The sequence below is a fragment of the Trichosurus vulpecula genome, chromosome 2 (genome assembly GCF_011100635.1).
Source record: "Trichosurus vulpecula isolate mTriVul1 chromosome 2, mTriVul1.pri, whole genome shotgun sequence".
Taxonomy (NCBI): domain Eukaryota; kingdom Metazoa; phylum Chordata; class Mammalia; order Diprotodontia; family Phalangeridae; genus Trichosurus; species Trichosurus vulpecula.
In genome coordinates this window covers 197,133,489-197,161,034 of record NC_050574.1, presented here as the reverse complement: position 1 = coordinate 197,161,034, position 27,546 = coordinate 197,133,489, and the positions used below count along the sequence as shown (strand labels likewise).

Genomic DNA, 27,546 nt, shown 5'->3' with positions numbered 1-27,546 from the left:
TTTCATGCTTCCCCAACTCCAGTAAGCTGACAATATACTCTGATTATGTGAACTGCCTGAGAGTAACATAGAAAAGGTTATTAGAGCAAGGGGTGGAAATGGAATGCACTTTTTATATTGACAGGTCTGCTAATAGAGTATACTGATTTTCAAAGACATGCAATGCATTTTTACAATTTGGTTCTGACAGCAAAAAAGGAATTTCATTTATTTCTAATTCAAAATATTCATATGTAAGCAAGATTTCTTAGGACAGACCACCAAAAAGGATGTTCATAAATAGCAAATGTTTTCAATAGAAAAATGCAATTAAAAAGGTGAAAGAAAATATGATTGAATTTAAATGTAGCACTACATAAGTATGAAATGTTAATGCAATAATCCTCTTAATAGAATGAATATAGAAAAATGCATCCTATGCTTTTCAAAGGAAATTTGATAAACCATGCTTTTAAGAATATATATATATACATACATATATATGTATATATATATGATAGCAAATATGGAATCTTTTTACATTTAAGACTGGATGTTATTTAAGTAGGTTTTTGATTGGCTACCTAGTTTTAAAGAAAATATTTCAAATAAGGATACATCATATTGAAAAACAAAACCACAGTTCTTACTTGTGGAAAAAAATCTAGAATGTTCTGGGATCCAATTACCCCATCTATGAAATGAGTGAGTTAGACCAGCTGAATTCTAAAGTTCTATGATACAGGAAATAAAAATAAAATGCTGAACTCAAAGGCATAATTAAAACACAAATTACAATGAATCCATTTTAAAAATGGCAATATAAGGTAAGTTGATACACCTAGATACTGCACACCAAGGCTTATCGTCCTTAGCATGGCCTGTTGGTTTTTGTTGGTTGCCAGGATCTAAGGAGAATGAACATAGCAGATGGAAAGTATTTCACCACCTTCATCTAGTTGAAAATTATTTCTGAAAGGTACTGACAGGGATGGATGACTTCTATCAGTCTTCTTCATTATCACAGAGATAATTTTTTTCTGTTAAAATTTAGAAGGTTGGTACATGAAAAGAAAATGAAGATCTAATTCAGTGGTTGAACATTTAATATCACAGGATCACAGATTAAGGGTTTAAAAGGAACTTCAAAATTACCTATTCCCATTCCCACATTATATTGGTAAGGAAATTGAAACCTGGAGAGTAAAGTGACTGACATCTATCTAATGTCACACAAGTTGTTAAGTAGTAGTGGTCAAGAAACAAACCCAGGTCCTTTAACTCCAAATGCAGCATCTGTGCCCTGACTGAGGAAGGACTGTAACCAAGAGGGTTTCATAGTGCTGAATGACGGCTTCCCAGATGGAGAAGGGAGAGACAGTCAGCACGGAGGGGTGCAGAACATTCATGCTAATAAGTACTTACTGGCATCAGCCCTCCAGCTGGAGACATGAGATAGGACTAAAAACAGTACATATAGAAAACCAGACACATACACAGTCAGGCATAAAAACAAGCTTACAGTCTCTATCTCACTCTTTGGCTGAAAGGGTGATGTCAGTGCCTCTGTGAGAACAATGACTGAGAGGAGCACAGTCATTTGCAGTAGAAGCTAACTGAGGGCTGTGATATTAGAGTGGTTGGCAGAGAGTTCATGGGACTAGGAAGGGTTTTGAGGGCTGTGAGATTCAACAAATATGGAAGGATATATTATTATTATTACGGGAGTAAAGAGGAAAGGAAAATGGAAAATAAAATGCAAAATGAGCAAAGGGGGAAACGAAGGAAGGAAAAAAAGTTAACAGGAAGGAAGGTATAAATTGTAAATGGGATGGTATCATGTCACAGAGAAGAAAGAAACTGGAAAGGTGAAACTGACATTGAAAACAAAGAGTTGGTTAACAACCCTGCTATTCTATTCTTAAATGTTATTTGGTTCTTAGCCAGTGAAGGCTACTTGTCTAGAGGGGGTCTCATATCTGGAACATGCCTGGGTTAGTCAATTCTGAGTTGTTCCCAGTCTGGGCAGACTAGGTCTGATTTGAAGCTCCTCGAAGTCTTAGGTCCAACAAGAGATACAGTTGCCAAAATCAGATATTTATTAGATTGTCCTACACATAACTGCCTTGTCTGATGCCTTAAGACTATAAGGAGGAAGTGGCCACGAATTTGTAATAAAGTATCAGTACATCTGATTCCCATGAACACTTAACTGTGTCCCTACTATATTTAATTTCAAAAGTTTAGGGGTAGCTTTCCCAAATACTCATTTCTTTAAATAATTTATAATGGCTCTCTACACAATTAAGAAATTTACTTGAATATGAAGATCTTTTCTCCAGCCTATCCTACCTCATTGGAGAAATCATTCTGTTTTCATAAATTAGAATGTTCTTTTATTTGTGCTTAATTTGTGTCAAGTTTCAGTGGTATTGTCTAGTTTTAGTATCATGAGATTTAGTGAACAACTTCATGTTCACATATCTATACTTTTCAGAATTGTAGACCTCAATCATAGTATATTACACATTATACATGCTATAAGATGAATGAGAGCAGTATATTCAGGTAACTGCTGCTTGCTCAGTTGAAATAAAAGAACCCGTTGAGTTCTTTTTCTTTTATTCTTTAAAGAAAGTGGAAAGGTAACTCTGCTAGGGGTAAAATGGTTATGGGGTTTCCTAGATGCTTAGTAAGAAATAAGTTATGTAAGCTGCAATTTTATCCCTTTCTCTTCAACTATACAGTAAGAAAAAAAAAGATACAGAAGGTCTTAGAGCAAGAAAATGGAAAGAAGACACTATACTTTGACCCAGCATCATTTTTCCCTATTGTGGTTGGGGAAAATAAAGAGGTTACTCATTCCTGACCTGCCCAAATAACATTCCTAAATCATGGGTCTGACCATGCCATGTACTACGCTGTTCGAAAAGCTCCAGTGGCTCCCTTTTGCCTCTAGGATCAAGAACAAACTCCTGTGTTTGGCATTTAAAGTCTCTCACTGCATGGATCCAGGGCTGAATATGGAACTGTGAAGACCCAAGTTCAGATGTGGTCCAGACACTTATTAGCCGTGTAACCTGGGGCAAGTTATTTAACCTTGGTTTGCTTCAGCTTCCTAATCTGTGATATTAGAGAACTTAACTTGTGGTTCAGTAAAATTAGAGAACTAAGCCTCTGATGTCACTTCTATCTCTAAATCCTAGGATCCTAATTTATCCAGATTTATTATATATTGTTCCTCTTCATATACTCTACATTCTGGACAATCTGGTCTATTTGTTCCTTATATATGACAGTCCACTTTCCGTCTTCATGTCCTTACCAAGGCTGTTTGCCATACCTTGAATGCTCTCTCTCCTTACCTCTGACTCTTGGAATCCCTATTTTCCTTTTGAGATCAGTGCAAGTACTTCCTCCACATAAATGACTTTGCTAATTTCCCCCTCACCCCAACTCTTAGTGCCTACCTCTCCACTATCTTGAATCAACTTTGAATATAGTGTGTGTGTGTATATATATGTGTATATATATATATATATATATATATATATACATACATGTGTACATATATACATAATTTGATCCACATGTTGACCTTGTGTAGTAGGTGCTATTATTATCCCCATTTTACAGGTAAGGAAACTGAGGCTGAGAGTTTAAGTGGCTTGCTTAGCTAATAAATGTCTGAGACAGGATTCAGCTCAGATATTCCTGATTACAAGTCTAGAACTCTATAAGCTATGCCTCCTATGTGTCTGAATATTTTCCCTCAGTAGAATGTAAACTCCTTGAGGACAGAGATATTTTTTGTTTTTGTCTTTGCCTCGTCAAGGTCTAGCACAATGCCTAGGAAGCAGAATAAGTTTTTAATAAACATGTGTTGACAGACTGTGTTTGTCTTTCATTCTCAAAGAGGACCATGACATCAGGGAAATGATGACATGACTTGCAATTGATTTTGATTTGAGGGAGGGAGGGCTGTGCAAGGTCACCAGCCTCACTTTCTCCTCCAGAGCCATCTGGATCCAGTGGCCTGATATTCACCAGGATGACTGGAGATTGCCCAGAATGCACTGAAAGACCCTGGCTCTTTTAGGCTAAGGCCTTTTCAGGTTCTCACTTTGAGTGAAGTAACGCCCATTCAGTGAAGGCCTCTTTAAGAAGTTAATCAAGGGACTAATAGCTAGTGGGTGAAAGAAGCTTTGAAGCTGAATGAACTTAAAGGTTGAGAAAAACTTTAATGAATCTTTTTCTTTAACTCTAGGTTAAGTGGAATGCACTAGAAAAGAATATTCCAGTGAAGGTAGAAGAATATCAGATTTAAAATAGCTTGATTATAGCTATGGTGGGTAGAGGAGGGCAAAGGCATTGGTTTGTATATTAAGCATATACTTCTTTTAAAAGCTACTTCAAAGTAAGAATTTTAAACATTCTTTTGTGTAATCTCAGTAAGGAACACATTACTAAAGATGTTTTCATTAAATTAAAAATGAATGGAACAATACCCAACCAGGCTTAATCTTGGGTTTGGAACTTCAGTAGAAAACACTTTCTAAATCTCTAGTATTAAGAATGTTAAACTAAGACAATGCAACCATTCTAGAGCAGTGTCTATAAATTAAAGGTTTAATCCCTTTTGGCAGGGGCGAGGTGGGACATGGGAGGAGGAGGTAGGAGGAATAAATCTATGAAACTGAGTGCAAACCTTAAGATAGGATATGGTAACAGCCATTATAAACCGATTTCTGTCAGTTCCTATATTAAGACATTGCTATGAGATACAACCAAATGAATTGATTTATATAATTTGAAAATATTCCCTTCTTCAGATGCCTACAGCCACGGCTTTGATGTGGATATTTATTTTGTTAGAACATTCCTAAGAGGTGTTTCTATAAAACTGATATCCTGTTTTGCTATTTAGCATTTACATAAGCCATCCTAGTTACTTTAAGAGACTACAAACACTACAGGATGATGAAAAGGGCTATGCATCTATGATACACCATGGATTAAAAAAAAGTAGTCAAAAGGATGTTTCACTGGGTATTTTTTCCTAAACTTACGTAATATGATTTTATTGGAAACTTTTAAACTGTAATAACATTTAATGCTTCAATCCAAATACAAATAATGTAGCTAAGAACAATTTAACACAGTAGAAAAAAACACTATAATAAACTGCATTATATAAAAAAAGCTCAGTGCCTTCTCAATGAGAAGAGAGGGGAGAGAATTTCAAAATCAAAATTAAAAAAACAACGCATGTTAAAATTGTTTTTCATGTAATGGGAAGGGGATAAAATCTTAAATTTAAAAGAAAAACTTGGGAAAGTTATTTTATAGCTCTTGAAAATTAAAAATTATTTTTAATGAGCAAATACGATTGACAGTTGCCAGAGCAACCTTGTAAACCCTTTTTTTCTTTACACCTATGAGAAGCTAAATTTTTGATATTACTTTCTCAAAAGGTGCAGAACCAAATTAAATTTTTTGCTCCAGATAATTCTTATTCCTTGTTGATTGAAAGAACTACATTATTAGAGTAGCCAAACATATATGAATATATGTATGTATACACATACATACCATCAATATAGATTTAATTTCAAATCTGTTATCAGCAGCTTTTTATTCATCAAGGTCATATTTTGATGGTTTCACAAGCTCAGATAAATCAGGTGTTAAACAGACTCATCTCTGAGGAACCTAGAAATGCTCTCATCTGCAGGCCTCAGCACACCTCATTATTTATTGCCAAAGAAACGACTGATTAACTTTGTCATCATTGCTCCATGTTTTTTCCTCCTGCAGAAGCTGCCAGCCCTCTCCTGCAATGCCTGATCAAACCTATTTAATTTGATGCCTTTGATCACAGACAGGGAGGAGCTTGCTATTTTGGAGGCCTTAATAACATTGTTTCACTGTAATATTATGTATGGGGAAGAAATAAACTTAAATGACACCTCACAGTCAATGTAGTTTACCAAAATTTAAGGGAAAATTTTCATGCTCTTATTGATAACTAAAGAAATATCTTCACTGAGACTTCCTAGGCTAGATTGAATATCACTATACAAACTGCCAAAACCCTTTCAAAATTATTTTCTCACTAGTTAATTTGCTATATGGAAATTAAAACTTGTTTTTTTTCATATTCTTCTCATCTGTACTTTGAGATTCTTGGTAATCAAATAAATTGGTAGCTTTATAGAATTTCATTAGAAAATATCCAAATAATATTGGGTTAAAAAAAGGAAAACCAAACATCATGGAAAGAATTACAAGTCTCTAGCTTTTTATTAATCACATTCTAAGACCAGAGGCAGAAAGTACATCAAACCACCCCAAATCTTTCTTACATGACAATCTCATAAATTATTCAACTAATTAGTATTGCAGAGAGGAATTTAAAAACCCCATCAGTGCTTACAGAAATAAGTTAGCTAAAAGTTTCAAATACTGTAATCTATAATAAATATCTGAAAAGTAAATGTAAGATAAAAATCTATCTTACAAGTTTAAAATTTTACTTCCAAAGCTACATCTTACTATTTTGTCTTTTAACAGGAAGCTTATTATCACTATCTCTCTTTTAATGTTGTCAAAAGAGAAGGGTTACTAATGTTACTGTAGTTTAGTTCACAGCCAGAAATTCTTACTCCTTTCTAACAAGCTTTAAATATAACTTAGGGAATTTAAAAACAAAGAGAGGGGAAATGGCTTAAACCATTTTAATGCAGGATTCAGTCACAATAAGACAGCCAAAGCAGTTTGATCTATTTTACTCTAATCTAGGGTCTCTCTCTTGCTACCTGATGGATACTAAAGGCTGGGAATGACTGACAAGTATATCAAGTCCCCATGGGGCTTCTTTATAAAGTAGATTGGTGGCTATGTAAACAGTCTATGCTTAAACAACTCCAGACAGCTCTCTGAGGCTTCATACAACTTATTCAAAATCGAGAAACATAGAACCACCAAGTGAAATGCATTCAACAGTAAAGGAGGGTTCTTTTATTTTTAAAAAATAGCTCTGTAATTTTTGTTGTTGTTGCTGCCATGATCAAGATGGTTCTGACCAAAAATTTGTGTCACTAGATGAGTTCAGACACAATTTTGCTTTAGAGTCTAAAATGCAGTAACAGATAAAACTTCTTGTGTAGATTGTAAATTTCTCAAAAGCATTTATTAGGCCACTTTTTGTGACTACTCCCAGAACTTAGCATAGTGTCTTATACTGTAGTTGTATTTTTTTTTTAAACTAGATCTGAAAATTGATCAGTCTAGGGATCTCTTGGTAACGAACTTTCTCTACTACTTCAGTGCCCAGGGCACTGAAGGATTAGGTGACTTTCCCAGGGTCACACAGCTGGTAAGTATCAGAGGTGGGCCTTGAACCCAGGTCTTTTTGACTACAAGGCCTGCTTCTATCTACTACTCAATGCCATTCAGCCTTGTATCTAGTAGATATTAATCAATATTCGTAGAGTTGAATATAAATTCTAACAGCTGTAAAAACCTAAAGCCCAGAGGCAACAAGAAAGAATTTATTTCTTCCTGAAAATTTCCTCAGCTTTTGTAGTTATTCTATTTCCTCATATCACTACTTCCTTATGGGGAGAGGGGATAATTGGTCTTTCACCAACTGATTTCTCCCTCTCCCACTTTCTTGTAGTCACTGAAAGTACAAAGTAGATGATGGAGGTACTGACATGCTAATAAGGTACAAAGATATTCTGGGCTGATATATGTCAACCCTTTAGGAAATAGGAAAGGGCTTTTCCTTGATTGAATTGGAAGGGGAGCCTGGCCATTTAGTTAGGTTAAGATTAGCCCCAGTCCTGATAGCCCCTTAAAAAGCCGAGTTCATTAGATGTGAAAACAGTCTTCATTCTTACCACTTCAAGGAGTGGTATTGCTGGCAGCAGAAAAGAGAGCACACTTTGACTCAAGGGAGAACTAGTCTTGTGCAGATCTATGGAGAGGGGCAGACCCTAAGAGTCCAAATGACCTGCCTTTCAGAGACACTATACCTAGAGGGAAATACCATGAGGACTTCAGGAGAAGAGAGAGGAGATAAAGAACAGAAAGGCCTTGTAGTAATGGAAGAGTGAGCTGTCTTTGCCATTCGGTAACCATACACATATGCCTTATTGCTACTCCAAATCTGTGCCTTCTTTTTTTTCTGTAGATGCGTTGTGCAATTCGGGGACAGTGTGCACCAGGCTTTTGTGGGGTACTGTTTTTTCTATGCCAGACTATTAAAAGCCTTTGCTATGAGTTAACTGTGCCTACTGGGTAATTAATAAAGGCAAATTTACTGATGGAGGTAATAATGATCTATAGTGGTAGGATTACATGATCTAGCATATGCTAGAGCGAGTATGCTAGGGGTATGCTAGAGTGAGCTTGAACCGTCAAGATTGTTAAATTTTCAGTGTAGGTACATCTTTCAGTGTGAGCATTCCTTAGAAATCAGCAAACTAAAAATCAGAACTTGATTTATTGTTCTCTTGATTATTTAGAGTAGGCTTATGAAAGTGATGGGAGAAAATGTTAATATTGTAGATTGAGGAAACAGTTGTTAAATATTGATCAGCACACCAATGCCTAATGTTCTTGGAAAGCGTATCCCATGGGGTATTAAATATAAATATGCATACTTTGACTAACTGTACACCACACCAAAACATTTGGGTGTAAAGTGAAAAACCTAAGTCAGTAGTCTGGATGTTCTGTCTCCACAAATCAGAATTTCTATTGGAATCTGAAACTCTACCTATTCCTGAGAAGTGACTGTCACATGCTCTGTTACAGCCACTCTGGGCATGCCACTTCCCTTGGTTCTGAGGCCCTCTTCTGCCTTCTTGCCTCTGCTCACATAACCCCATATACTTACAGCATGCTAGTTTACCCTCATTGGCTAAAACTGTTCCAGAGCTTCCCTGACAAACCCCAAAGATACACAAAGATATCTCTGCTTCCCTCTGCTGATAGTTGCTGAACAGCTAATTTCTGCTTGATATAAAAGAGAATCTCCTAAAAATCTTGGCTGTGAAAAAAGTAGAATGGGGTGTCTCAGGAGGTGATGAGTTATCTGGAATTGGAAGCCTTCAAAAAGGCAGTTTGGCTTAGAGGAAAGAAGGCAGAACTTTGAATCAAACAGACCTGATTTCAAAATTTGCCTTAGACATTTACTAGCTCTGGGTCCCTGACTTAGTAACTCAGCTTCTATTAGCTTCAGCTTACTTATCTGTAAGTTGGAAATAAGAGTAGCACATACCTTTCAGATTTGTTATATCAAATTATATGGTAAAATATAAGTTACTTTGCAAACCTCGAAGTGCTATGTAAATATCAATCATGAATATTTTTAACTATAGGAAACGTGACCACATGTTAGGGAAGCGATACAGGGAATCTTGGCTTAAAAGTATGTTGTACATATTTTTTGCAGGGAGAGAGTATGGTGGGGAAGTTGTACAGGGAATTTTGATTCAGGTAGGTGTTAGACTAGATGACCTCTGAGGTCCCTTCCAACTTTGAAATTGTATAAAAGTGACCCATTCCCTTAAAATTCTCATAACTGTAAGTACTTATTACATTGTCATATAACATAACTATGTGTATATGTTTTAGCCTCCCTGTTGGATTATAAAGTTTTTGAGGACAAGCTCTGTGTCTATTTCACCATATATTCTTGAAACCTAGTGCAGTAGCTTGTACACAGTAGGTACTTAATATTTATTTAATTTTATTGAATAATCCATAACACAAAATCTTTCCTATTCTGATTTTATTGGGGGTCCAGTTTAGTGTGAATTAGTTAAAAGTTTGAATTATGGAATTTAAATTAAGAGACATGTATCAAGTGGCTAAGTGTGTCAGGCACACACTGCTTTGTGCTACAAAGACAAAAATAAAGCAATTTTACCCCAAAAAGGAGCTCCCGTTATTGGGAGAGACAATAAAACTTAAGTATTTTGCACATATATTAAGTATATACAATCAATAAAAGAAAATGTTTGCGGAAGGGTTTGGGCAACGGGAAGGGGGTGAGGAAAGGATACATGGAGAAGACATTGCTTGAGGAGAGCTGTGAATAAAACATGGGATTTCAAAGGGGGGAGGCATCCTAGGCTTGGAGAAAGGGCATTGCATAGGTTTGGAAATGGGAGATGAGTGCTGGAGGTGAGGAGCAGCAAGAATGATGTGTAGTGTAGAAAGGGGAATAATTTACAATAAAAACAGAAAGACAGATAAGGGCCAAGTATTGCTGGGCTTTAAATGAAACAGAGGAGCTTATATTTGATTCTAAAGTCAACAAGGAGTCACTAGAGTTTATTAAGTTGAGGAATAACATGTCTCACCTAAAATTTAAGTAAACTGCTTTGGCAGTGATGTGGAGGATGGACAAAGAGGAGATTAGAGGTACTTCTAGGCATACATACCTACTACTTAAGAAGTGGTTCCAAGAAGACAAACTGTGCAGGGCCTACTTTAATGAGGAGATAAAAGGTACTTCTAATTAAGAATCACTGTAATGGTGCCTTTTAGATAATTCATAAAATTAAATATTTTAAAAGTTGGTCCCTTAAGTTGGCTAAACATATCCCTTGCAATACTGCTCTGCTATTCAAATTCCCAGAAAACCTTTTCTTCAAATAAGTAAATAGCACAAATCACTTAAATCCTAAAATGTGAACACTAAATGGCTTATAATTTTTTTTAACTTAACTAGAGAAATTTTTTGTATTAGGATATTTACTGATGCTTTGAAACCTATTAAATAAGTTATATACCTGAACATTGCACTGGGCTAATTTTATAACATTGAAAATTTTCGTAAGCATTTTTTATTACAAGTAACTCTTTTACCATGCAATTCTACCAAGGAGATAAATGTCATTGCATTAACTCCATCTTGCAATTTGATTTACCACCAGATGCTCCATTTAGAACTTTATTCTACTCTGGATTCAGCAAACCTTTCAGTGTTTACAATGTGCAAGATACTTTGGTAGGTACTGATAATACAAAGAAAGCAAAACAGTCCTACCCTCCAAGAGGTCTAACATGGACCAAATATATGAAAACTCACATAAAGGAAAAACACAAACAAGTAAGCGTAAGCACAAATAAAGCAACAACATTCTATTTATTATATATCGAAGGTGTATGGGATACTTGCATAAAAATAGAGATGAGAGATGGAAATGTATTTCTTTCTCCTGAAGAAAAATATGTAGGTGAATAAATCTAAACTAAGGTCATTATAGCATTAAAAATGCAATGTTCATATAGATAATACAAGCCCATCCAAGATTTTTGACTGGACAATAATGAGGACATATTCTGCCATGGTAGCAGGCTTGTAATGGTGACATATGATACCTGCAATGTACAAGAAACCAATTTTCCTCTGGCTTTAGTTTCTCAAGCTATAAAGGAGGTTCGGATGAAATTTGATGACAATCAACTATATCAATACTTTTGACCTATCAAAGAAAAATGCAGTAGACTGAGAGAATTTCTGAGTCACTAGAAGCAGAGGTTTTGATGCTAGACCCAAACATGAAGAAAAGTAAAGATGGGGAAAAAATCTTTGTCATTTCTGAGTGGTTTGAGAAAATGTGCTAATGCCAACAAAATTATGAATTCTCAACTATAGTTAGGCACATAAACAAACTGAAATATCTCTATGTCATAACTACAAGTACTAACCGTATTCTGCAGCAGCTTTGAGCAAGGCTTCAGCATGAGTTGAACCAAATGCATTGCGAACAAATCTTCTCCGTCTACGCAGGTCATCTTCCCAGTAATCTAAGCGCCAGAAATCATGCAGTTGGCTAGAAGGCAGAAATGAAATCCCACAACATATTAAACATGATATTTATAAGAAATGAATAGCTTGAAAAAATATTTTCTCAAAATTTAGGTTTCTCTATTTCTTTTTCATTAGTCAAATTTCAGAAATTTACAAATATGTCATATAAACATTTGCGTGCAATTTTTTTTTCAAAACTTACATAATATTTTATTCTATTTTGGTATTAAAGCATTCAACTCTGTCTTCTTCAAAATGCACTTACTACTACTAAAAACATAATCAGTGTGAGGTCAATAACAGATGCAGCATCAAATTACAAGTATTAATGGCACAACCTGTTTTGTTTTATAGTGTTTTAACAAGGCTTGTAAATCATAGGCTAGACCTCGGTGCAAATAGTTTGCAACTTAATGACTATGGTCCCTGAGTAGACTGAACTCAGAAGTATAAAATATTGCCCACTTGAATTTCGTGGAGCTATGATTAAAATAACGTGCTGAAATATTCATTGAAATAATTCCCCACTGCCCCTAGCAACCTGAAAAAGTGCAATTTTATTCATTATTAATAATACTGAATTAGCACTCCACAAAAATTCCAGCATGTGGTAATTGTCTTGGTAAATTATTATTCTAACACTAACAGAGTCTTTGGATGATTTTATAGCTTCCAGCTAATACAAACCATTAACAACCATGACCATCATCAGGTTACAATGCCTTTTAACAGTCAAAGCCAATATTAAAGGGCCATGAAATACTCCAAAAACTATAATCAATCTACATCCAATTGAACACCTGAGTCAGTATTATCATTTTGATCTTCAAATCAATATAAAGAACCACTTTCCTGAAAGCCAAGCCTTAGAAATATGTTTTTGTTTCATTTTCTGAATATTTATATATTTATATTCTCACTTTATTTCTGTGCTTTGTTAATACTGGTTTCAAGAAAGCACACTAAACTTCTAGTCAGTCAATCAATAAATATTAAGTGCCTTCTATGTCCCAAGCACTGTGCTAAAAACCACATGATATATTTTGTTCTGAATGATTTTGGGCTTTGGGAGTTGTTTATAAAATTTATGCAGAAAGCATATGATTTTGATAAGTCTGGGGAAAAACACATAATTCTTTGTTTTATGTGAACAATAATGGGGGACATATGAGTTTAAACAAAAATAAACCAATATCTCAGAAATATTATGATTTTAGTTTATGAAAACTTACTTTATATCATTTGAAGATAAATTTTAAAGTAAGAAAAGACTGCAAAAATAACAAAATGACTTTATAATTATAAGGATTTGACATACAAGCAGTATATTAAGTTTGTTACTGTTTCTTTAAATAGTAATGGAATCAGCTATTTTTAGAGCTTTGAAGGAAATTTACAAAGTCATTCTAATTTACTTGTTACATACGAATTTTAGCTTTAAAATATTTTCTTTTTTTACTATGTGATTTATGTTTCCTTCCACAAATGACTAAATATAAACAGTAATTCTGTCATTATTCTTTAAGTAGGATGAATTCTCCCAAATACAATAAAGAAGGACAATCTTGAGTACATTAAATATTGGCTATAATGATGTCAATGGGATTTATAAACATTTTTGGTGAAATTACATGATAATGAAGTAGTTACATCTCCTAAAAGGGGGTCCTAAGTAGGCATATTTACATATAATAATCTACATTATAGTGGATAATGTTATAGCAATGTTCTGATCAAGAGATGTGCACATGTATATATGCTTTTATACATAAACAGTTGAGCTTAAAAAGAAACCACTTGTTTTGTTATGTTCAAAGGGATCACCCTATATGGTGATTGCATAATCTCTCTGTTATATTTGATATTCTTTCGTCTGTAGGTTTTGTGAAACTATTTTTTCCTGGTTCAGTTTTTATCTATCTAATAGCTTCTTCTTATTTGCTAGTTCACTGTCCACATTTTGCCCCCTAACTCTGGGTGTGTCCTTCAAGGTTCTGTCCTGAGTTTGTCTTCTTCCACTCTTTCTTGGTAATCTCATCAGCTCCCATGGGTTTAAGTATGACCTCTATAAAGTCCAACATCATCAATTGCCTATTGAACATTTCAAACTATCCATCTAGGAGATATTTCCAGGTAGAAATGGAGAGAAGCAAAGTTATATGGGGGATGTAAAAATTGTGATACCTATGTGACATGGAGTAGGAAGCTAATGAGGTGCCCAACAACTAGGAAATGGTTGAACAAATTATGGCATATGAATATAATGAAACACTGTAGTGCTATAAGAAATGATGAAAAAAGCAGTTTGTATGAAATGAAGTGAGAACCAGGAGAACAAATTATACTATTAAAGCACTGTGAAAAGAACAATTAATGAAAGACTTAAGAACACTGATCAGTGCAGTGATCAGCCATGATCCTGGAGGATCAGTGATGCAGAATGCTACCCCTTCCTAACAGAGAGGTGATAAGAGTAAATCTGTAGAATGAGACATTTTTGGATATGTTCAATATGCAAATCTGTTTTTCCTAACTAAATATATTTGGCTTTTCTTCTCTTTTTTCCCCCTTTGGGGTATGGCAGGGAGAAGAGGAAGGAGAAAAAAAAATAAATGTGTGATAATTGAAAAAAAATAAAATTTAACTTAAAAAAATTCATCAGATAATAGTAGATTCCCAAGTGGAGATTAGAACAGAGAATAAATTTAGATATATAGATATGAGAGTCATTTGTATAAAGATGATAACTAAATCAATGGTGTGGATGTCATCAAGTGAGAGGGTATAGAGAACAGAAGAGGATTTAGGACAGAGCTCTGGGGTACACCCATACTAAGTGATCACGATATGGATGATCAATTAACAAAGGAGACTGAGGAAGCAGTGAGAAGTAGGTAGAGAACCAAGATAAAGCAAAAAACCCAGACCAGAGAAAGTATTCAGGAGGAGAGTATGATCAACAGTATAAAAATGCTGCAGAGGAGTCATGAAAGGTAAGGTTTAAAAAAAAAAGCCATTTGATGGGATGATAAAAAAAAAAATCACAGGTAACTTTAGAGAAAGCAGTTTCAGTTGAGTGATGAGGCCAAACTGCAAAATCATGGGACGTGAATGAGAGGAAGAAAATGGAAGCAAGGGATATAGATAGGTCTTCCCAGGAACTTAGCTCTGAAACAGAGGAGAGATATATCATGGTAGATTGAGGGTACAACAGAGTCTAGTGACCGGATTTTGTTTTTGTTTTTTTGGTTGCTGTTATAGTCAGTTTGTTTTTCAAAGACAGGGTGGGACAGGTATGTTTGCTGACAGTAGGGTACTAGTAAACAGAAACTGAAGATTAGGGAGAAAGAGGGAATGATATTGGGGCAGTTTGCTGGAGAGAATGGGATTAAGGGTTTATGTAGAGGAGGCTGGCTTTGGAGAGAAGCCTCTTCACCAGAGACTGAAGAAATTAAGGAGAGAATGAGGAATGATGTCAAGATGTAAAGAAGTCAGATACACAGTAAAGAAGGGGAAAAGATAATAGACTAAATTTCAGTTAAGTGGGAGGAGTGGGTAGCTGGTGTGGAAGACTTGAGGATGGAAGAGGAAGATCAGTAAGAACACCCTTAATAGGTAGTTGGAAAGAAAATCAATTAGAGAAGAATCAAAAGGGAAGAAGAATTAAATCTCTTGATGAGGGTGAAAGAGGAGAGTGTGAAAGCTGGCTTGAAGCTTAACATCAAAAAAACTAATATCTTGGCAACTGGTCCCATCACTTCCTGCCAAAAAGAGGGAGAAGAAATGAAAGTAATGTCAAATGTTATATTCTTGAGCTCAAAGATCCCTGCTGATGGCGACTGCAGCAATGAAATTAAAAGACACTTGCTTCTTGGCAGGAAAGCTATGGCAAAACTGGACAGCATACTAAAAAGTCGAGACATCAACTTGCTGACAAAGGTCCATACAATCAAAGCCATGGTTTTTCCAGTAGTGATGTATGGCTGCGAGACTTGGATTATAAGGAAAGCTGAGCACCACAAAATCAATGCTTTTACGTTTTGGTGCTGGATGAGACTTTTGAGAGTCCTCTGGACAGCAAGGAGATCAAATCAGTTAATTCTTTTTTTTTTGAGGGGGGAAGGCAGGGCAATTGGGGTTAAGTGACTTGCCCAAGGTCACACAGCTAGCAAATCTGTCAAGTGTCTTTGGTCATATTTGAACTCAGGTCCTCCTGAGTCCAGGTCCAGTGCTCTACTCACTGTGTTTAGTTGCCCCTAAATCAGTTAATTCTTAAAGAAATTAATTCAGGCTATTCACTGGAAGGTCAAATACTAAAACTGAGGCTTAAATACTTTGGCTATACGATGAAAAGATGGGAATAACTGGAAAATACCCTAAGGCTGGCAAAGACTGAAGGCAAAAGGAAAAGGGGATGGCAGAGGATGAGATGGACAGAGAGTATCATGGAAACAATGAACATGAACTTGGACAGACTGAAAGATAGTGTAGGGTAGAAGGGCCTGGAGTGCTATGATCCCTGGGTTCATGGAGAATCAGACATGACTGAATGAATGAACAACAACCACAATAACAACAACAAAGATTGCCTTACTTGAACAAAGGCCCAAATGAAATTAGATAACATAAATCTGAAGGGGGCAGAGTTGGCTCAGATGAACTAAATGTATAGGTTAAACTCATATTATGTTTCCTTCCTCTGAAGTGCAATTCTAATGCTTCATCATAGCATGAGATGAACTGGAATTTTTTTTGGAGGAGAATTAGATGATGTACCCGACCCGAACACATTTCCACATTGGTCATGTTGTGAAAGAAGAATCAGGACAAAAAGGAAACAACATGAGAAAGGGGGAAAAAAGAAGAAAAAAGAGAGAAAGTAGCTTCAATCTGCATTCAGACTCCAGACTTCTTCTCTAGATGTGGACAGCATTTTCCATCATGATTCTTTTGGAACTGTCTTGAATCACTGTACTGCTGAGAAGAGCTAAGTCTACCAAAGTTGGTCATCTCACAATGTTGCTGTTACTATGTACAATGTTCTCCTAGTTCTGCTCACTTTACTCAGCATCAGTTCAAGTAAGTCTTTCCAGGTTATTATGAAGTCTGTATCTTCCCCATTTCTTATAGCACAATAGTCTTCCATTACATTTATATACCACGACTTGTTCAGCCACTCCATAATTGATGGGCAACCCCTCAATTTCCAATTCTTTGCCACCACAAAAAGAGCTGCTATAAATATTTCTGTACATGTGGGTCCTTTTCCTTTATGATCTCTTTGGGATACAGACCTAGTAGTAGTATTGCTGGATCAAAGAGTATGCACAGTTTTATAACTCTTTGGGTATAGTTCCAAAATGCTCTCCAGAATGGTTGGATCAGTTCACAACTCTGCCAACAAATGCATTAGTGTTCTAATTTTCCCACATCTTCTCCAACATCGATCATTTTCCTTTTTTGTCATATTAGCCAATCTGAAACATGTGAGGTGGTACCTCAGAGTTGTCTGAACTTTCATTTCTCTAATCAATAGTGATTTAGAGCATTTTTTCATATGACTATAGATAGCTCTAATTTCTTCATCTGAAAACTGCCTGTTCATATCCTTTGACCATTTATCAATTGGAAAATGGCTTGTATTCTTATAAATTTGACCTAGTTCTCTACATATTTTAGAAATTGAACTGGAATTCTCAGAGGAATATAGGTTCTTCCAACTCCTACCAAATTGAAGAAGATCCAAGTGTAGTTTCAGACTGTGTCTAAAATCCAAGGACCAACTAGCTAAGTTTAGAGAAGGGGTCCTTCCCAAAAACATGGCCAGTAAGCAATACAATTTCCTAGCTATTGCAACTCAACTGTCTATTAAACCTTGTAAAACTAGTAATATTACATTGGGAGACAGTGTACACATATTTATGGAATCCACAGATCCTGAAATGAATGCTAAATTTACTAACAAAATCTTTGAATCAGTCAGTTGTGTGGGGGAGGAGAGGGAAGGGAAATGACTGGATAAAGAACTAAGTAACACACTACAGCACTACTTCCCTGGATTCAAATTCTTTTCAAGTTTTTTATTTTTTTCTAATTTTTTTAAATGTCCAATTTTTGAATTTAGTTAATGAGCACTTAATAAGGAGAATTTAACTTTTCAGGAACTAGTCCATATGTTGAAGGACACTAAAACTTGCTTTTCTATTTTAGACATGAGGTCAGCATCTGTGAAGGTTACCCTGTTCATTCTTTCTACTTAGTACTGCAAGAGAAATAATAAATCGTAAATCAATGCCAAAAGGGACAACTAGTAACTCCCACGTATCTAGCACTTGACATTTTACAAAGTACTTTTTCCCACTGCAGTAGAATAAGGTGACAGTGGTAGCATTCTAACTCTGATTTTGTCATTTGTAAGTTTAGTCTCCGAAAAGTAAAGTGACCTGCTCACACCCACCAAGCTCAGATTCAATTCCAGCTCTTCTGACTCCTAGCCTCAAAATGCTAAAAGTGGGAGGAAAAAGCAAAGCAAAATTCCAACTGATGAGGGAGCTATGAGTCCATTATTAATTTTTACATCCAAAACCTATATAGATAAACATCTTCCATTTTCTGTCAATGGAACCAGTAGTTATCTATGCACAAAATCTAAGTGTTACTTTTATTTTTTTCTCTCTCCTTTATCTCTAATATCCAACCAGCTACAAATTCTGTTAATTCTCCCTCTGCTTTATTTATCTTTCCTCTTCCCATTGCCATAATCCTGATCATTACCCATCTGGCCTATTGCAATAGCCTCTACATTCAGTGTCACGTCCAAAACCCTCACCATTGTCCCCTTCAAACAATATTAGCTTAATTGATTTGACAAAAAGGAGAAATTTGTTGCTGAAGGTTGCAGCTAGATGACACAGTGGATAGACTCCTGGACCTGGAGTCAGAACAGCTCAGTTCAAATCTAACCTCAGATACTTACCAGCAGTATGATCCTGGGCAAATCACTTAATCTGTTTGCCTCAGTTTCCTCATCTGTAAAATGTAGACAATAATAACACCTAACTCCCAAGAATGTTGTGAGGGTCAAATGAGAGAATAATTATAAAGTACCCGGCACACAGTAAGCACTATATAAATGTTAGCTATTATCAGAAATGATGGAACTTTGGGAGGAAGTGACTGCTCTATCTTGGAATTTTTCATAAAAAGAAAGTCACATGTAAAGCTGACAGACATTCCAGATTGTGGAAGAGTAGAGTTGTGAAGTTCTGAGAACCAATGAGTGTGATCATATGGCCTGAGAACTGAGAAGCTCTAAAGAATGAAATTTTAATGATAAAAATATAAACTATTATTCTATTACATAGACTCTGGCTGGTAAGAGTTGCAAAGGGCCTTAGGAGTTAGCAGTTCAATATTTATCCGAATAAGAATGACCTTTAGAAAATATCCAGTGACTAGTCATCTAACCCTTGCTCGAAGGCCTCCAGTGATGGATAACCTATTATTGTTTAATGCTGTACATTCCAATTTTGAATAGTACAAAATCTTAGTTAATGTTTCCCTAATTTTTTTTTGCTTGTTGAGGTGGGAGAAGGGTTCCTAGAAATAACTGCTTTGATCAATAGGCTTAGAATTTTGAAAATGCAGAAAGTAATATGATAATATGATTATAACATTAATTAAAAAATTTACAAAACTTTATAGTATCTGTAAGAAATACAACAAAGAGGAGAGGTTTTACTTATATTTTATAGGTAAATTGATAATAATAATACTGATAATAATTAGCACTTATATAGTGCTTTAAGTTTTGCAAAGCACTTTAAAATTTTATCTCATTTTATTCTCATAACAAACCTGAGGGATCGGTACTTATTGTCTCCATTTTATAGATGAGAAAATTGACAGACAGAGGTTAAAGACTTACCCAGGGTCATACAGCTAGAAAGTGTTTTCCAAATTTGAATTCAGTCATTCTTGACTACAGGTCCAGCATTCTGCCCACTACACCAACTAAGTTAATGTTCTTATTCAGTTGTTTTCAGTCTTGTTCAACTTTCTGTGACCCTATTTGGGGTTTTCTTGGCAAAGATACTGCAGTGGTTTGCCATTTCCTTCTCTAGCTCATTTTATAGATAAGGAAACTGGCAAACAAGAGGTTAAATGCCTTACTTAGTGTCACACAGCTAGTAACTATCTGAGGCCACATTTGAACTCAAATCTTCCTGACTCTAGGCCTGGTACTTGATCCATTTTGCCACCCAGTCACCCCTACTACACCACCTGTCTGCCTCTATTTTAATGCTCCATAAGCCAAAAAAAAATATATTTTCTGATTTTAATTTTAAAAGTTTGTTTTAAGACTCCATAAGGAGCATAATTATCAAGGTTCTAAGTTACTTTAACTGAGTTTCTTCACCAAATTTAAAATTATACAATGTAAAATAGTCATTTTTACTTTTACTTATATCAGAAATGGATAAAATTTAATCATTAAATAAGTCATTATTTGTATTTTCAATACAATGTTAGCTATGTTTCATGGATAAAATATGTAATTAAAGTCTGGCTCATAATAAATTGTTAAATTCTATATGGCAAATGGTGACTTCAAAGCTCTTCTTAATTTACTGTAAGTTAGAAAAATGTTTTAATAAAGAAGTTAAAGAAATGCTCATTGGGGGGGAGGAGCCAAGATGGTGGCTGGTAAGCAGGGAATAGCGTGAGCTCTGTACTGAGTCCCTCTAAAAACTTATAAAAAATGGCTCTGAACCAAATTCTAGAACGGCAGAACCCACAAAACAGCAGAGGGAAGCAGGGCTCCAGCCCAGGACAGCCTGGATGGTCTCTGGGTGAGGTCTATCCCACACGGAGCTGGGAGCTGGGAGCTGGGAGCTGGGAACGGAGTGGAGCAGAGCCCAGCCTGAGCGGCGTGGACCAACAAGACCAGCAACCGGGCAGAGCATGCCCTAGCACCCTGAATCAGTGAGCTGTGGCAGTTACGAGACTTCTCAACCCACAAACACCAAAGACTGCTGAGAAGGTTAGTGGGAAAAGCTGCGGGAGTGGAAGGAGTTCGTGGTTTGGCTTCCAGCCCTGGGGGCAACGGAGGTGGGGCAGCTATGGCTGTTGCTGCTTCCGGCACCAGGCCCACCTGGTGGGAGGAATTAAGTGGCGGATCAGAGCAGGGGTGCACAGCCTGCTGAAGATCTAAGTCTAGTTCGGGTTGGGGGTTCTTGGGGAAGGAGCAGTGCTGGTGTGGCAGAGCTGGCACCTCCCCCCCAAACATGGAACATAGTACTCTGTAGTCTACCCTGCTGAAAAACTCAAAGGTCAAGTTAGTTGGCTGGGAATATGGCCAGGCAGCGAAAACGCACGGAGATTCAGTCTCAGACTTTGCATTCTTTCTTTGCTGACAAAGAAGACCAAAACATACAGCCTAAAGAAGTCAATAAAGTGCAAGAGCCTACACCAACAGCCTCCACGAAAAACATGAACTGGTCCCAGGCCATGGAAGAGCTCAAAAAGGATTTGGAAAAGCAAGTTAGAGAAGTAGAGGAAAAATTGGGAAGAGAAATGAGAAGGATGCAAAAAAACCATGAAAAACAAGTCAATGACTTGCTAAAGGAGACCCAAAAAATACTGAAAAATACACTGAAGAAAACAACACCTTAAAAAACAGACTTAACTCAAATGGCAAAAGAGCTCCAAAAAGCCAATGAGGAGAAGAATGCCTTGAAAGGCAGAATTAGCCAAATGGAGAAGGAGGTCCAAAAGACCACTGAAGAAAATACTACTTTAAAAATTAGATTGGAGCAAGTGGAAGCTCGTGACTTTATGAGAAATCAAGATATTATGAAACAGAACCAAAGGAATGAAAAAATGGAAGACAATGTCAAATATCTCATTGGAAAAACCACTGACCTGAAAAATAGATCCAGGAGAGAGAATTTAAAAATTATTGGACTACCTGAAAGCCATGATCAAAAAAAGAGCCTAGATATCATCTTTCAAGAAATTATCAAGGAGAACTGCCCTGATATTCTAGAGCCACAGGGCAAAATAGAAATTGAAAGAATTCATCAATCGCCTCCTCAAATAGATCCCAAAAAGAAATCTCCTAGGAATATTGTCGCCAAATTCCAGAGCTCCCAGATCAAGGAGAAAATACTAAAGAAATGCTCATTAATTGAACATCTGGTAATCTTATAATGTAGAACTCATCACAAGTATCTGCAAAAAAGATCACTATGAAAATAATTCCTGCTAATGAAGCAACACCAATGGCTGAAAATGAAGATGCAGAGATGTTTTATAAAAAAAATTATATGATACTCTAAATTAAATCAACATATACTCTTATACTTGGTGAATTAACTGCAAAGGTGGGGAAGAGGGTAAAAAAAAAGGTGGATAAGGAAAGAGAGGTATATAAGAAAATATGGCTCAGGAAGAAAAACTGAGAAAGCCTTGTGCCTTTACATCATGAATCCCTCCTTTGTTAAATAATAAGCCCTGAAAATAAAAGGTACTAAATAGCATAACAAAACTAACATGTGGGAAAAGTCTCATTATTAACAAGAAATTTTTCCCTGATTTAACTGTCTGAACAGTATAACCAGCAACTGTTGTAGTAAAGAGTTAGTATTAAGTTAGAAGGAAGAATAATAATGAGGAAAAGATGTGACAGGGAGTTGAAACAACTCAATCCTGACCTATTTAAAGAAGTTATTGAAAATTTAAACTTGAATAATGGATAGTAAAAATATTAACATTGATTATGAGAATTTTATAAACAAAGTTAAATTATGTAAATCAATTGCCATAATAAAGTAACCAAAAGACCCTTAAAAGTGCCTTAGTCATCAACTCCTTGATTTCCTTTCCCAAACAGGATAAAAGACTGGCCAAAGGCAACACTGACTTAGAATAAGAACAGGTAATATTTCAATAAGAAGGTTGATGGAAGACTATGAACAGTACTGCCTCATAAAAACAGAGAGAAACAGTGGAGGATAAGACCAGTTGAAAGAAAGCTTGGAAAGAAGCAATTATGGCAAACTGCTCTGTAAGGACCCTGAAGTATGAAAATGGAAGGAAAACTATTAGTAGAAAAAAATGGAAAAAAATCTGCAAAGATTTTTATGACAGTTTTTGCCATAAAGGACCACAGAGCCCCATTTACTAACTCTTAACATCATTGTCCTGGATGCGCTTACAGATGAATTAAAATTGGATCTAAAAAGAATAGATGGGGAAAGCAGTCAAATTTAATCAATGTATATGGAGGAGATCCATACTTAAGGTAACACAACTGTGAGAATGTTAAAGGATTCACAAGGCATTTAAAAGAGGGGGAGACAACAAAAATGTGAAAAATATTTCAAACAATATTAGTGCTGAAAATAGGTGACCAAAAGAATATTGACTACCTACTTTTTCATCTACATAAAATACATCCCCATTCATGCTTAAGGCCATTTTAATGAGTATTAATAAGGAACAGGCTGACTTCCAGAAGTGATATTGCAGAGTAGACCATAACTTCACCATCTTGCTTGGTATATAATAAATAGGTGCTTAATAAATGTTAGGGACACCAAAAAGAAGAGGGCAAAATACGGTCTCTGCCCACAAGGGGTTCATATTCTAATGCAGACACTAGACAAACAACTAGGTGTATACAAGATATGTGGAGTCTTGAAGGAAACCAGGACTCAAAGGTAAGTAGGGAGAGCATTTTAGGCATGGGAGTCAGCCAGTGAAAAAGCATGGAGCTAAGTTATGGAGTGCCATATGTGAGTATTGAAGCAAATCTGGGAGCAGGTCAGCTAGTGTAGCTGGATTGTAGAGGGTATAGAGGTAACATGTAAAAAGAAGGGAAAGGCAGGAATAAGACAAGTTGTGAAGGGCTATAAAATCCAAAGAGAATATTTTCCATTTGATCATGGAGTATATGATAGAAAGCCACTAGAGTTGGTTGAGAAGGAAGTGACATGGTCCGCTCTGCACTTTAGGAAGATAATTTTGGCAGCTGAGTGGAGGATGGATTGGATTGATAAGATACTTTAAGAGGGGATACCATCTACAAAGGTACTGTATTAGTCCAGATGGGAGGGGAAAAAGGCCTGTACTAAGCTGGTGGTTGTGTGAGTGGAGAAAAGGGGGACCCATAAGACAGATGTGAAGCTTAAAATAACAAAGTCTGACTCAACTGGATAAGTGAGGTGGGTATAAGTTAGAAGTCAAGAATGACAAAGAGGTTGTGAGTCTTGGTGATTACGTGGATGGTGGTCCCTTGACAGAAGCAGTAAAGCTGGGAAGAGAGGAGGGTATTTGGAGGAAAGTTAATGAGTTCTGTTTCAGACATGCTCAGTTTTACATGTCTATGAGATGGTATCTAATTCAAGAGGTCCAAAAGGCATTTAATGTGTAAATGGAGCTTGAGAGATTGTCTGGATATCAGCCACAGAGTGGTGATGATAGTAGGAGCAATGTACTCCTACAGGAGGGGCTTAGATTGAGGACACATGTAGAGGGCTTTGTCTTGGAAAGGAGAACCTCTTCATGTGAGACAGGGATGTAGAAGGAGATGGTAGGGGAAGAGACCTGAGTGAAGTCAGAAGAGGGAGCTCCTAGTAAATGGCCTCAATTTTTTTTTTAGTGAATTATGAATCAAGGTCCTCAGCTGAGAGTGATGCCATAGGAAGCTTGAACAGAGATGAAAAAGTTTGCAACTGCTACTAAAGTAATTAGGATAGCAATTCTATGATGGAAGTTTAAATTGATTTGCCTTGTAATCCATGGGAAGCAGGATTAGAACCCGTGTCTACTGAAGTCCATGGTCAACCTCCTTTCCACTCTACTGAAACAGTGACAACTACCAACCAAATGCCCCAACAGGTTGATCTGCACAAGAGCCCTAGGAGTGGCAGTACCCTCTTCCTCAGATCATTGGCCCCACTTCCAGCCCAGAAGCCCTCATGACCACCATCCAGCAAAGCAATGACCAGCAACCCCCACCAAATGCCACTCAAACGGCAGGCAAACTAGCTTAGTTGAGACAGCAGGGTACCCTGAGGGAGAAGTAGGAGGCAGCATGTGCTAGGCAAGTTAGACCACCACCACCATCTTGACAATAATTTCTCCTTAAGCATCTGATCCCAAGGCAGTACTGATCCCAAGAGCCTTGGGAACAGAAATGCTCCCAATCAGTGCCTACAGCCATTAATCTGGGAAGTAACCCCTATGGAGAGGCAGCTGGCAAGTAATAGAGATGCTAAAGCCTTATCTATTGAAGACAGAGAAAAGAAAGTTCTTGGCACCCAAGTCCTTAGTGCTATCAAATAGTTCAAAATGTGAAACTAATATTATTTTGTCAGTAGAAATGACATTAAAGAGGGTGCACTACCACCTGCTTTGCTGTGCACCCTAAGAAACATGGAGACCATGAGACCTGTCCATCTGACTTTCACTAGAAAACTTCCAGATGTGCTGTCGTCCTTATTAGAATGTGAGCAGGGATTGTTTTACTTTTTTATTTCTTTCTCTATAGCTTAATATGATGCTTCATATACAGTGTCATTTTTAAAGTGTCTTTTTAAAATTTTTTTTCCCTTAACATGAGCTTTTAATAAATGCTTCATTCATTCATGTTGACTTTCTTTGCTCAGGCCCTCATTACATCCCACCTGGCTCCTGGCCTCCCTGCCTCCAGTGTTTCCTCTCTTCAATCCATCCTTCATATGTCTGCCCATATAACCTTTCTAATGTCCACAGGTCTGGACCTACATAGGATTTCCCAGCTTAAAAAGCCTTCAGAGATCCCATATGGCCTACAGGATAAAATACAAATGCTTTAGTCTAATTTGTATCATATTCTCCTTCATGTACTCTCTGTTCTTCCCAACTGAGTTCCCTGAAATTTATATCTTCCACTACTTTCAACACAGATGACAGAATCAGAAGTTGAGGTGGAAGGAACCTTAGAAACCATCTAGTTCCACCAGTTTATTTTACAAATAAATAAACTAAGGTTCAGAGATGTCACACCTTTAACAAATGACAGACAGGATTCAAAAGAAGGTCCAAATCTAGCACCTTGTCCACTACACCACAGTGCAGAGGCAGCTACGTGGTACAGTTGATAAAGCACTGAGTCCAGAGCCACGCTGACTTGAGTTCAAATCCAATCTCAGGTACTTACTAGCTGTGTGATGTGACTTGGGCAAGTCTGCCTCAGTTTCCTCATCTATAATATATAAAGTGGGGATGATAATAGCACCTACCTTCTAAAGTTTTGTGAAGCCAAAATGACATCTGTGTAAAGTGCTTTGGAAACCATAAAGTGCTATACAATGATTATTTTTGTCATCATCATCATTGTTAAGACTTACAAAGACTGGTCAGACAGGAAGGAAAACCAGGAGAAAAGTGTTAGAAAAGTATAAAATATTGAAGGTTTCAAGTCTTTTAAAAAATGTAGCCACCTGGCAAAGTAAGTGTGGTAAAGGTAAGGAAGCATTAGTCATCTTGGTTTTAGTCCATATCAGGCTGACCCAATTTGAACTGAGGCTCCTTTTAAGATGAATTTGACACGACTCGAATTCTATCTGGCCAATTGTCAGTCTTCTAAATGCTGTATTCTCTAATTATCCATCAGCTGGTATAACAATTTGGGCATTCTTAAAAGTCAGGAATTGCACATAGTTTTGTTATTGGGTATCTGTAGGAAATCAGTTTTGTAAAACTATTAACTCATGGATTATTTTGCAACTGACTGAGCTAAAGAAGAAAATAACTGGTCAAATACAGCTACCAAAATAACCTTATAATATTAAATAGTAGCCTGAAAAATAAGATAAAGAGGAATTATAATCTGTAGGTCTGAAAAAGCATTCAAATGCTTACTGTTCCCTAAGTAGCTAGGTGGTGCAGTGGAAAGAGCACTGTGTCTGGAATCAGGAAGACTCTTCTTTGTGAGCTCAAATACGGCCTCAGATAATTACTGTGTGACCCTGGACAAGCCTGTTTGCCTCTGTTTCCCTCAGTTTCCTCATCTGTAAAATGAATTGGAAAAGGAAATGACAAACCACTCTAGTACCTTTGCCAAGAAAACCCCAAAAGGGGTCATGAAAAGTCAGACAAAATAGAACAACAACAAATAATCTTAGTACATGGTATGGTGGATAGAGTGCAGGGCCTGGAGTCATGAAATTGCTCTTCATTGTTGAGTCATTTCTGTTGTGTCTGACTCTTTGCGACCCCATTTGGGGTTTTCTTGGCAGATACTAGAGTGGTTTGACATTTCTTTTTCCAGCTCATGTTATAGATAAGGAAACTGAGGCAAACAGTATTAAGTGACTTGCCCAGGGTCACACAGCTAGTAAGAGACTGAGGCCAGATCTGAACTCAGGGAAATGAGGTTTCCTGAATCCAGGCCCACTGCTCTATCCACATGCCACCTAGTTGTCCCAGAGTCAGGAAGACCTGAGTTCAAGTGTTTCACAGTGCCTGCTTCAGCAACTTTCATAGCAGCTGGAACAAAATATTCTCATCTGTCCACTCTGCTGTGTAAGTTTTCACATGCTTGGGGTAGACATCTCTATAACTCACTATGGGTTTGAGAGGCCTGTTACCCTCAACCTGGTTTAGTGATCTGCTGAGATGATTTTAACAGAGTGTAGCTACCTCACATGCTAAAACATCTTGGAGCCACAGGTGAGAGGGGTAAA

The 27,546-nt window shown here is 36.7% G+C and overlaps 1 protein-coding gene across 4 annotated transcripts in view; it reads right to left on the bottom strand.

Moving 5' to 3' along the window:
* The window catches only part of NBEA (neurobeachin), a 768,499-nt gene that overhangs the window by 252,337 nt on the left and 488,616 nt on the right, over positions 1-27,546 (bottom strand). For all 4 annotated transcript variants that reach the window (XM_036747790.1, XM_036747792.1, XM_036747793.1 and 1 more), the window contains one exon: positions 11,710-11,834. In XM_036747790.1, the coding sequence (XP_036603685.1) occupies positions 11,710-11,834 (125 nt within the window). The remainder of the gene's footprint in view (positions 1-11,709; positions 11,835-27,546) is intronic.